Source organism: Trachemys scripta, chromosome 18 (assembly GCF_013100865.1).
Source record: "Trachemys scripta elegans isolate TJP31775 chromosome 18, CAS_Tse_1.0, whole genome shotgun sequence".
Taxonomy (NCBI): Eukaryota; Metazoa; Chordata; order Testudines; family Emydidae; genus Trachemys; species Trachemys scripta.
In genome coordinates, this window is record NC_048315.1 from 11,694,767 (window position 1) to 11,708,122 (window position 13,356).

The window sequence follows — 13,356 nt, forward strand, 5'->3', positions numbered from 1 at the left end:
GGGGGAGCCATGCTAGTGGAAAATGACAAAGGGACAAAAAGGCATTCTTGGAAAAAGATGAAAGCAAAAGATTATGAAGATCTGAAAAGTGTCCAGCCTTTCAAGGGAAGGAAAGACAGTCAAACTGTCTAAACAGCGATCTAGTAAAAGCTTTCAATAATAGCTTTCCAGAGGAGCGAGATATTTTGGATTCAGTCTCCAGCTGACTCTATTCAAGGCTGACCTAAATATAAATAGGTATTGTCTGCCACCAGCAGCTAAGACGGTGACTGGGTATAATATCATATCTGTAAAAGCACATCAGATGCAGCTCAACAATAGAATGGAGGGCTTTATTAAAGAATAAAGTACAGGCACTTGCAAGGCAGGAAAAAAAAAATCACACTTTTTTTGTTTAATACCACCAAAAGTTTCAATATATATACACACACACTTTTGGTATTTTTTATATATATATATATATATATTATATATATATATATATATATATATATATATATAAAATCCAGCCCATATAATATTCCAAAGAAAATACCTCTTACTTTGATTTTACCCATGTTAGGTTCCCTCATGGCTCCCAATTATCTTAATACCAAAGCATCTCACAATCTTCTAATGTATTTACCTTCACAACGCTCCTGTGAGGTAGGGCAGTGCTATTAACTTACCGCGGTCCAGACGCGGCAGGCAGGCTCCCCCGTCGACTCCGCGTACTCCTCGCACCGAGCAGGATTACTGGAGTCGACGGGGGAGCACGTGGATTTATCACGTCCAGACAAGATGCGATAAATCGAACCCAGAAGTTCGATTGCCTGCCGCCGAACCAGCGCGTAAGTATAGACAAGCCCTAAGACCTTGTTTTCACTGGGGGGGTGGAGGGAAAAAGGGAAAGGTGTGTTCTTAACTCATGTTAACTAACGTGGTAACTAACATGAGGTACAATCTTAGTGAAGACAAAGCAATTTATAGTTTTAAATGAGTTAGTAGGGGAAGGTAAAGTCTATTGGAGGAGCCTAGTGTTTACCTCAACTTCCTAACACGTGAAAATGATGAACTGCCTTGTCTCCACTAGGATTTTACCTCATGTTAGTACCCACGCGTTAAACACACACACTCCTTCCCTAGAAGCACTGTGAGTAACTTGTCCATCGTCACACAGGAAGTTTGTGGCTGAGCAGGGAACTAAATCCAGCTCTTCTGAGTGCCAGGATAGTACCTTAGGGTACGTCTACATGACCCGCCGGTTCGGCAGGTAGCGATCGATCTATCAGGGATCGATTTATCGTGTGTAGTGTAGACGCAATAAATCGATCCCCGATCGCTCTCCCGTCGACTGCTGAACTCCAGCAGTGCGAGAGGCAGAAGCAAAGTCGACGGGGGAGCCGCGGCCATCAATCCCACGTCGTGAGGACGCGAAGTAAGTAATTTTAATTCGATCTAACATACGTCGACTTCAACTACGCTATTCTCGTAGCTGAAGTTGCGTATCTTAGATCAATCCCCCCCTCTCCCCCCCAGTGTAGACCAGGCCTTAGTGATTGAACCATCCTCCCTTTTAGTCATTAGCTCATGGGAGTTTTCTATGCATAGTCTCCCAAAAGCGATCAAGCCATCTTTCATCCAAGTCAAGTATCAACTACAGGTCAACTTTTTCTATACTGAGAGAATATATCCCGTACAGCCTCGATGCATGCAGCAGTAATTCCCACCAGTTATTAGTTTATTAGTTCTCAACTTACTGCTTTGTCATTTTAATCAAGCAACAGTTTGGGGTTGAGGGGTGTCTTTTAGAATTTATTATGATGAAACCTTGGAAGAAGTAGTAGTCATTTTTCATCATAGATTTCATGATTTTAAATAGTTCAGTCAAGTGCCCCCTATTTCTTTCTTTTTGTAGGTTTAATAATCCTTAGGGGATTGTTTGGTTTCAAGTCCCCTTAAATAAGAAATTTAAAATGGAATATTAATGCACCCTTTCATAACAGGATAAAAATGTAGTTTCTAAATTTGCAAATCTAACATTTAACCCAATGATTTTAATTCCAAGCTGTGCAAAGATACTACTGATTCCATAGGTCATACTTGTTCCTTGTTTGTGAAGTATCTGAAAGGTGCATTATCTGTGCTATGCACAAAGCCATTTCTGCAGTACAGCAAATCCAAAGTGGTGATTTGCTGCATTATTGTAATTCCAAACCTGAAGAAGGCCTCTGTGTAAACTTGAAAGCTCGTCTCTCTCACCAACAGAAGCTGGTCCAATAAAAGATAATATCTCACCCATCTTGCCTCTCTAATATCCTGGGACCGACATGCCTACAGAAACACTGCATACAACATTATTGTTGTAACATTGCTAGTATGCTTTAGTCTAAAGCAGCAAAATGCCAGAGGCACCAAGAATCCCGTTTGCTTGGGATGTTTATGTATGTTCCACTTGAGAGTTTTCACTTGAAAACTGCTGAGACATAACATAAATAACATAACATATTGGTCCTGGCAAGGAGCAGAGTTCATCCTCCAAGGTGACGACAGCCATCCATTCCTCTGGACTTCAATGGGAAGTACTGAATGCCTCATTAATCTGATAAGGAGGAGTATCCCGCAGTTAGGGTGCTGGTCTAGGCTGTGGGAGACCCACAGTCCATTCCTGCTCTACCATAGACTCTGAGACTTTAAGGTCAGAAGGGACGATTGTGATCAGACATCCCGTATGACCTTGGGCAAGTCTCTCCGTGCCTCGGTTCCCCATCTTTAAAATGGGAACAATAGCACGGCCCTACCTCACAGGGGTGTTGTTGGGATAAATGCATGAAAGACACTGATCATCTTGGATGACAAAGTGTTGGTGGCCATCTAAGTACTTAAAATAGACACAAAACAGGGCCACAGATCCAATCACACTTACGTATAATACATCAAGGAAGGGTGGGGAGGGGAATAGGACTTAGACTCTGTGTAATCTCGAAAGCTTGTTTCTCTCTCCAACAGAAGTTGATCCAATAATAGATATTACCTCACCTACCGTGACTCACCAATACACAATGTGAGATGGGTCACCTAGGTTAAACAAGCTAAAACGCCTACAGAAGAGTAGATGTACATTGGTCACCTTAAAATCTTGCCAACTGTGCTTTATATAGATTCATTTACCTCTGTATTCCCCATAAGTCCAGAATAGGGAATACTTACGGAAGGGAATGTTAATTATGTAAAGCAATCAGCAACTTTTTAAAGGACCATTGTACAACCTTGGACTCAGATACTGAATCATTAATGGGACTGTTCCCATGCGTAAAGTTATGCATATTCAGCACCCTCTTCAGGCTAGGGGCAATTGTTGCCCATCAGTGATGACATGGATATAAACTGAGACAAGAGGCATTGGCAAGCAGGCAGTTAACAGATGTTTTTTCCAGGAACTTAAGTCTCCTGATCATTTTCAGTGAGAGTCTTGCTACATTTTCACATCTTAAATATGGGTATAATAGAAGAGGACATAATCTGCTACTGGCAGCAAGATGAGGAAGGCAAAGAACCAGGGGACAAATTCTGATTCTCAGAGATGCAATTCATTCTCTGGCCTAGCTCCTCAGATGTTGCAGCTATGCACTGCCGCTTGCTTACTCAGGGCACATTGTTTTGTCATGCTCTAGCTGTAAAGGATGGTTTAAAAAAAACCTGCCTGACACCTGAGCTTCATGAACTTACTCAAACTCTGGTTTCTGTAGAGCTGGTTGTGAAATATATTTTCTCTTTTTCCCACAACTGTTTTTCATGACAATGAATTTTGTTCAGTTTTGTTAATATCTTTCTTTGATTTTTTTCACATTTTTGTCAAAAAAGAAGCTAATTCCCCACCCCACCCGCCACGTTCAGCAACTAAAACCCAGTCTTTTTTTTTTTTTTTGGCAAAAGTTTCTATTACATCAAAAGCCATTTTTTCATTCAAAAATGTTGGTGAAAAATTCATAACCAGCTTTAACTCTATAGACAGCATGGTCATGACGGGTCATCAGTCCTTGCGGCTTTCCCAACAGACAATGAGTCAGTGGGCTTGTGTTATTTCGCTTGATGCTAATGGGGAATTCCTAAAACACAGGAAAAGGAATTTTAAATTAGTATTTAGGCAGTTCTGCATCAACATCATCTCCAGCTTGACTCAATCAAAGCTGGTGATTCAGAGAAATGAAATATCTCCAGCTTTTATAAATGCTACATGTGTTACTGGGGGATTTTTTTGCAACTGACTTTGTTGAGCAAATATTAGTTATTTTCCCTCGCTTTTTAAAATTTAAGCAAAAATATAAATAGTGGTTTTAACTCCCTCTTTAATAGCACCTAAGTGTGAATGAGTAAAGGTAGAAGTCAGCAGTTCTTCTGACCATTTCCTTATTTCTTATTTTCAAAGATGATTTTTCTGCCTGTTTTTGTTTCAATGTTACAGTCTTTTCTCCGGAAAGCTTTATATTACTGGGAAAGAATACTGCTGCAGGCTAGTACCCTGTTGACTAAAAATAACAGTTCATTGCCTGTTATTACAAAAAAACAATGAAGAATTGATTTCTTTATCAACATCAACAAAAAATTATGAGTTCTCAAAGCATTCCCTTTCTTCACTGTCCATGAACTCAAGTAACAGTACCAAAATAAAAGCCCCCCAAATCATTACTGTGGATGATACCACATCACGGAACCACATGATACTTGTATACATGCCAGGAAAGACCTGTCTGGCTACACAGATGCCCCAGCCATCTCAGATCGTATCTGCCAGGTGGAATAATGCCAGTAAACCTATCTAGGCCTGTCTTATAGAAGATCTGATATGATAATTATTATCAGGGTTTTTAAACAGCCTTGAGATGGCTCCAGCTGTTTCAAGCTGCCAATTTCCAATCTGTGTGCTAGAATCCCATACCAAACAGAGGATCAATAGCAGACCAATAAGCAGAAATGAAAATGAGTGGGCAGGACAGCAGATACCAGCTATTACACAATTCCATACGTTTCTCATGTCATCTGCAATGCTGGAATGTCAAGTGTGCTCAGGGCTTGATAACTTTTTTCATTGTCCTGTTAGGGTATGAATACAGTAGGGGGAAAAGATGCATTGTAACACATTTTACAATCCTAGCCCAGACAGGGGAAACTGCACTTTTAATTCATAGTAGCTGGTTGAGGCCCATTGATTCCATGTCCAGAAGGAACCATTGTGATCCCTGACCTCCTGTATAAACAGGCTATACAGCTTCCCTCAAATAATTCCTAGAGCGTATCTTTTAGAAAAACAGCCAATCTTGATTTAAAAATTCTCCAGCGATGGAGAATCCACCGTGACCCTTGGTAAATTGTTCCAATGGTTAATTACCCTCACTGTTAAAAATACTGGCCTTATTTCCAGTCTGAATTCATCTAGCTTCAAATTCCAACCATTGAATTGTGTTGTACATTTCTCTGCTAGACTGAAGAGCCCATTATTAAACATTTATTCCCCCATGTATATACTTACACGCTGTAATCAAGTCACCACTTAACCTCTTTTTATTAAGCTAAATAAATTGAGCTTTTTGAGTCTATCACTATAAGGCATGTTTTCTCAGAGCACCTTTTTTCCTCATGTAGATAGGTCCTTAAAACTCAATGCGTGTTGCATAAACTCACCTTAGTACCAAGTAACATTATCATGTGCTACAATAACAACTATGCATACCGAGATCATTACCATTTAGCTTTATAAAGCATCACCAGTTTGCATGTTTAACTAGTGCCTGGCTAGTAAAACTGGTTAGAAACACAGCTAATATGCCACTTTCAGTAGCCATATATTCTTGTATATTCTCCCAGCCACAAATCTGCAAAGCTTAAGTCCTGATCTCTGCTTCATTACCAACAGAACTATTCAAAGATACGTGTTGGAGACAATGAGGACAAATTCTGCTCTTGGCTCCACTGGTGCAGCTTCACTGAAGACCTTGGTGATGAATTCAGGTAACTGCATTGCGAGCCCAACAGAACCACCGTTATGCACTGAGCAACAACAGCCGGATATATAGCATTGAACAGTTTAGCTGTGCAGTGTGAGCACAGGACTGTACAGCCAAGATCTCTGGAGTGGGGCTGTTTGAAAAATGGAACTTTTTTTTCAAATGAACTTTCATGAAACATTTTTTTTCCTTTTTGCCTAACGGAAAATTTTTGAAATTAGATATTTTTCAACCAGCCCTACTCTGGAGCTCTAATCCAAGCTCAGTAGCTTTCTGGTCTCTGCTTCCCAATCAGAAAAAGGAGGACAATTATACTTATCCAATTCAAAGGGCTGTTGCAAAGTTGAAGTAGTGTTCATGATGATCAAGTGCTATGCAAATAATAAGCATTATTACTGAGGCAATGATGACTGGGACACAGGATTATTCACCTTAAGGTATGCCATGGATTTTTAAACTTGGATAGACAAAACAGATGAGTAGAAGGGGCCTTGGTGCTGCATCTCATCAAAAAGGATGGCACACTTTCCAGGACACTTTGCCCAAACTCCAGCACACACAGATTAATGTACGAGGCCATTGTTATATCTGGATTTAGGGTCTTGGACCTTCTGGCTCAGATGCAAGATTGCTATCAACAGAGAAACAAAGTAGATGGGTAACAATCTTATAAGGCATACGGTGAGTGGCACTGGACTTACTCATCAGAGATTCAGGAGTAATTATGACCACCGGGTATCACCCACAGTGCTGCAGAATCCTCTTATTTCAGATGCCTTAGTGCCCATACCTTTTCATTTCCATTTTGAGGAATTGCAGGTGGATAGTACTACTGCTGTTCAAGGAGATGTAGAAATGCTACAAGCCCATCAAGTTACAAGACCAGTCCCATGGAGTACAGAGAAAGCATCAAGGTCCCCTAATCAACAGCCAATTAAAGTCAATGGACAGACTGTCATTGACTTGAATGGGGCACTGGATCAGATCTGATCTATGGATAGAGCCTAAGTCTGCAATCTGTCCAGTGCCAGCAGCAGTGGTACCTGGGAGGGACCAAGTACATTTATATGGAATGGAAGCAGCAAAATAACCAAGAACTAGTAACAGTGAAGCTGTTCACACTATCACAGCAATGGAGGGATTGAAAGCTGCAGTTGGAGGAGCAATCAGACAGAACCAGCACGACACCGACATGCACAAAAGGTCTGAGAACCACTGAGTCACAAAAAGGAACCCCAATTAGGCAAAATTACCATCTGCTTAAGCAGCAGACATTGCTATTAACAGTCACTGGCTTAAATCAGCTCCCTGGGAGACTTCCCAGTTAAGCAGATTTCCCGAGTAAGTGGAGTGTGTTCTATCCTGGAACAGCAAAGCGATTCAATTAAAAAACTTTAATGTGAAAGAAAAAAACCAACTTTTCCAAGTAAGACCTGCATGTTCAACGTTTCAGGGGGTTGTTTTATTTTACTTTCAACAACTCTGTATTTATTCCAAGTTTAAGATTCACAATGTTTGGCCAACGTGTTCACTAGCATCATTGTCCCTTCCCATGAACACTATGGCTTTTTTATTCGCCTGTTGTTTACACTGGTTTTACTTCTCTTGTAACTCCATTTGCTTCCTGACTGATACGGAGTGGAGAATCAGAGCCATCATCTTAAATGTGAAGATTATAGTCACAGATTATCAAGAAAATTAAGTTTAATAAAAAAGGCTACTCTTTTCTATGAACAACCCGACTTGTTGCAATAACTATGTTTTAAAGATATATGCAGGAATTGCAATTGCTGCCTTGGAGTCAGTCTGCACTGGAAAAAAAATCAAGCTGATTTCCATCTGCAAATATCATATGATCTTAGCTAGACTTTGATAAAATTAGTTATTTCTGCTTTGAAAGCAGATCTTAATTATCAGTGTATTTGAGGAACACTGAAAGACTTCTCGCATAGGTCATTAGCAGGGCTTCAACTGTAGCCATTCAGAAAAGACTTTTACCACTTGAGCTCAAGAAGTAACTCCATTAGTTAGCAGCAGTAGTAGAGTGTTACCACCCTATATCCATGGTCAGCATCCTATAGAGGAATAGGGGTTATACATAGTCAGACCCTAATTCTGCAATGACCTGAATGGTAAATATAGTTAATCACATGTCTTTGCAGGATGAGGCCTTCCATAGTTTCTAACGGTAGAATAAGATGTACAGCACCAATTCAGAATAGTTCCCTTGGCTGAGATTTAAGTATGTGCTTAAATAGCTTGCTGAATTTGAGTCCTAGATCATCAGATAATTGTATTAACAGCAGCAAATTAAAAGAAGTTCAATCCGTCTTAAGATAAAACGATTTTCTTGTTTAAAAGATATAAGGTCTCATTATAAAAATCAGCAGGAACTAGTAAGCATCATTTGGCAGGACAGCTGCTGGACTGCGCACCAGCTCATTAAAAACTATGCTAATACTTCTGCAATTGTTAGCAAAATTCACGACCCACAACAATTAAAATGAAGTAGGGTTGACACAAAAGTACCAAATAGTTATCCATGGCTGAGAAAAGGAATTGGCAAATTATAAAGTTGCCAACTCACAGAAGTAAATCAAATGTGACATGATAAATTAACTGTTAAGAAACTATTATACTTTGTAGCCTTACAGTCTATATCAAGGGTTGATGGCTGCCATCTTGACCAACACATTGGGGGTTGAACTAGGGACTTCCAAAGATAAAAGCATGAGCTACGAGGAACCAGGTTCTCTTGCTGGCACTGTAACAGAGTCATATCCTCTATGGCTTGGGGACAGAGAGGGACCTGTAATACATTCACCAGTGGCTTACAAAGGTCTCTGAGAAGGAGTTTCAATGTCAGGCTGGGGATACAGCCAAACTGATCACTGCACTCGAAGTACATCAGATTGGAAGTTCACGCTGTAGAAAAAAGAAGGATCTGAATGGGAAGTAGAACAAGTGTTTACACAGCAAGGTCAAGATTTTCAAAGCCATTTCAAGAATTTGGGGAACTGGGCATCCAAATCCCATGGTAGCTTTGAAAATACCAGCTCAAATCTTTACATCCACACATACATACATACAGGTCTGTCTCATCTTACGCGGGGGTTCCGTTCCACGGTTAGCGCGTAAAGCGAAAACTGCGTATAGCCAAAATCCCATTGAGTTCAATGGCAGGCAAAATAGCCTGCACTACAGATATAGTATTAAAATTGTTGTTTTTCTCTTTTTTTTTGTTTTTGTTTTTTTTGCCGACCGCGTAAAGTTGAAATCGCGCATGTTAAATGCATGTAAGATGCGGCAGACCTGTAGTAAGTTAACCAACCAACTAACCAGCCCACCCACGCACCCATACTGGGGGAAAATAATTTAGCTGTTCCTTAGCTTCTTAAAGTTCAGATTCAGTTCAAGTTTGGATCAAAATTTAGGTCAGTTCTCATTTTATCCAGCCCATCCCTAATTTCCTGATACATTTATTCAAAAGGAATTTAGAGTAAAACTGTCACCGAGAAAACTAACTATACGTAAAAAAGCGTAAGATGGTCTCAATCCCTGAAGAAAACTGTATTTCCATTGCCACACTCCCCTAAGAAATCATGCAGTTCTTTGCCATCTGCTGCGCTGTTACTAGCTGTTTATAACAACAAATCTGTCAAGAGAAATATGTTCACATAAAGCCGATAACATATGCTTTCTATTAACCAATGATAAAGAATATTTTAATGTACTGGAGATTCTCGCAGACTGCAATGTTGAGAGGAAAACAATGAAACACAATGGGCCAGATCCTTTGTTGGAAACTTGAAGGGCAGGCAGAGTAGGGCTGCATCGTATCAGCTCTATGTTGCTCCTGCATCAGAAGAATTCTCTCAAGTGCCACTGAAGCTTCTTTACAGACCCTAGATGCTACCAGTGTGGACTAAGGAGATGGAGCAATGCCCAGATTCCCGTGAGCAGCCTTCTCCCCTGGTACCAGCCCCAGACACCTATGCTGGGTGAGATATTACTTTCAAGGTGGAAGGGCTAGTTAATATGTCCAGACTTGCAGTGTGCATTGGTGGACAGAGTTAGAGAGATTTCCTAGTGAACAGAAAGAGGGGGAAACCTACAATGTTTCCCAGCCAGGGCTATGGCAGAAGGTGAGACCATCCCAATTCTCCAAGGAACTCAGAGCTCTCCATCATAACTCACTCTTCACAGCTAGCACCACCAGAGCATGAGCAATAAACACCAGGCTGGTATTTAAACCGGTCCCTGATGGGGTGGGGCATCATGACATGAAGATGCCTCACAATTGCAGGTTTGGCACCACTGTCTGTCCCAGCCCTGTCTTTAGCAGGAACCCACATCTAAAACAGCAACATATCTTGCACCTCTATAAGATATAAGAGTCAGCATAGCATGGAAGACTGAATAGGGATCATTCTGAACCGTATGATCATTCTGAACAGAAATAACCTGTGTTGTGCCAACAAAGACATGCCTTGAAACATGGCAACACCCCAACTTTCCAATTACACTAGAGCCCCACAACTCTAACCATGAGTACAAAACATTGCTTAGCCTTAACACATTAAAAAATTAAAAGCTACAGTAACTTGATTAATAAATTTTATCATCCTAGTTAAATGTCAGACAAAAACAACTCCAATTTTCCCAGACCTAACATTTCAACAGCATAAAAATAGACTTAAAACTGGTCAACATTTAATGTAGCCCTGTTTTCTGTTATCTCTAGTTTGCCACACAGCAGAGAATACAAAAAAAGGAAAGAACCTTGACTCACGTTGCTTTTCCTGGAGAAAGCCAGACGAGCAAACCGCAGACTCTTCACCTGCTAAGAAAATAAGACAAAGTGAAATGAGCCTTGTTTACATGAGTCACGCTCTTTACTTTTTCTCATATACTGTGGTGTGCATATCACAATGGGCCACAATTTGCCACTGATTTACACAGTTCCCACTGACTTCAATGGGAATAGCTCAGCAAGCAGAATGGTGTTGGGAAATGACTCTACTTTTTCATCCAATGCTACTCCACTTGCCAGATTTTTTTTTTTTCATAAGAAGGGATCACAGGTAGGTTTCCTACCCAGCAGTTCATTTAGTTTGTTTGTAACATCACCCCTTGGGAATTTTTTTTATCTGCCACAAAAATTGTAACCAATTTAGCAACATTATAAACCATCAATCTCCTTTACTTATTTTTACAGAACAACAGTTTGAATCATTTATGGGATGAAAGTTGTAGACAAAGGGGTTTTTCCTTTAGGTCTAAATGGTGCAAAACTGGGACAAGGAAATATGAATGACAACAATCTGCTAGGCTCCAGTTCTGCAACTTCTTCCACATAGACAGAACCCTGACCCCACACAGAGCCCCACGGATATAACTGGTGCTCCACACTGACTTTAGTGGGGCTTCATTTCGGTGCAGGGGTCCACACATGTAGTTTTCGTTGCAGGATTAGGGAATTATGAGACACTTTGCATCCATGGATCTCAAAGCACTTCACAAAGGAAAAACAGTATCATCATCACCATTTTACCAGTAAGAACCACTAAAGGTACATCTACACTGCAGCTGAAGGTGTAATTTCCCACTTGGGTAGACATACAGGCACTAGCTTTGATCGAGCTAGTGTGCTAAAAACAACATTGTAGCTGGGACAGCATGGGTGATGGCGTGGGCTAGCCACCAGAGGACAATCCTGTCCGAGACACTAGGTAGGCTCAGGCAGCGAGCCTGTGCCACCATGGCTACCCTATTTTTCTCATGTTAGCTCAAACAAAGCTAGTGCACGTACATCTACCCAAGCTAGAAATTACACCCTCCAGCTCCAAGGTAGATGTACCTTAAGGCACAAAGAGGGGAACTGACTTGCCCAGGGTTAGTGGAAGAGCTGGGACTAGAACTCAGGTCTCCCATCCTTGCCCCACAGTCCCTGTGACCCATACTGCCCTCAATGTACTAACCTTTCTAACACACGCACACTTTAAAGTCTAGTTAGTAAACCACACACACACACACACACACACACACACACACACACTTTAAAGCCTATTTAGTAAACCTAACCTCAGTGCAATATATAGTTTTCAATGTTTCAAATAGTCTTATGTTTCAAACAGGCCTATCTCCCTGGAAACGCTAATATCCTCATAATGTCAGGTGTCATTTCCATTTCCTGTTATATGAACTTCAAGCATAGACTCAGTTTATATCTGGTACAACCTTTACTAGGGGACTACACCATGCTCTTGAACAAAGATGGACTCAGTCTAGTCGTCTTTTCTATCTCTAACTGCTATGATCCTTTGAAGAAAAATAGTCAATGAACCAAGACCCTTCCAGCCATTCTGTTCATAATTGAAGCTGCAAATTCTCACCTCACAAAAGAAGTCCTTCCTTGTTTCCACAATAATTTCAGTGTCTCAGTTACCACTTTGTGGTAACAGTAAATATTTGCAAACAATATTGAGCACTACAGAGTACTTCTATGCACAGTTTTTGATTTTGCGGTATTTGGGGCACAGATTTTTTGTCATTTACTGGTCACTTTTCTGCTTGATACAATTTACGGATTCTGCACATTGAATTTCTCACAGTTTTATACCTTTATAAAACCCCTGTTTGAAGAGTAAAAGCAAATGTCAACTTTTGGATGCACAGGATTTTTTTTTTTTTTTTAAATAGCTGTAGGCATTACTCGGGAGAGACAGACCTGGCTTCAGTAAGAGACAGGATCATAGTAGATGGACCTGTTAAATAACATTTTAAAAGAAAAATCCATAGTTTAAATAGCTGCATATGGCAGAAACAAATTCACTCTTCAATAAGTGACAAAGTGCTTAGGCCTTATCTACATACTGGCATAGTTGAAGCAGTATAGAATAAGCTATACTGGTATAAGGGACCTTTATCATGGAATAATTCTGTTCACAATAGGGCGCATACCGGCATAAGCCTTATCAGTTTTTTAAAAAAAAAAAATCACACCCATTACCAACATAGTTATATCGGTACAAAAACTGTGAGTGGACTTTAGAGAATACGCAATTGTGAGAGAAAGTATCTGACTTGCTGTACCCAATAAGTTCGGATGGCGTGAGCCCAACAGGGACAGACGGCCCCATGGACAGTCCTCCTCCGACACCCCAATAGAGATTTCAAAAGGTCTCTTACCTCTATTGTGGCGCTATGGGGTTCGAAGGGGAACGATCTGTAGCAGCTGCCGGTACCTCTGTGGGTGTTGCCGTTCCGGATGAGCCCCCAAATTGTCGGAGAATAACAGAGTTCTCACTTTTTGTTTGGGTACAGCAAGTCAGATACTTTATTTTCTCTCACAATTGCGCAGAGGGAGAGA

The 13,356-nt window shown here is 40.6% G+C and overlaps 1 protein-coding gene across 1 annotated transcript in view; it reads right to left on the bottom strand.

Annotated features, from left to right (window-relative positions):
* Window positions 1–13,356, bottom strand: part of PITPNM3 (PITPNM family member 3) — a 366,258-nt gene that overhangs the window by 150,276 nt on the left and 202,626 nt on the right. The window contains exon 4 of the mRNA XM_034752560.1: window positions 10,777–10,827. Within this exon, the coding sequence (XP_034608451.1) occupies window positions 10,777–10,827 (51 nt within the window). The remainder of the gene's footprint in view (window positions 1–10,776; window positions 10,828–13,356) is intronic.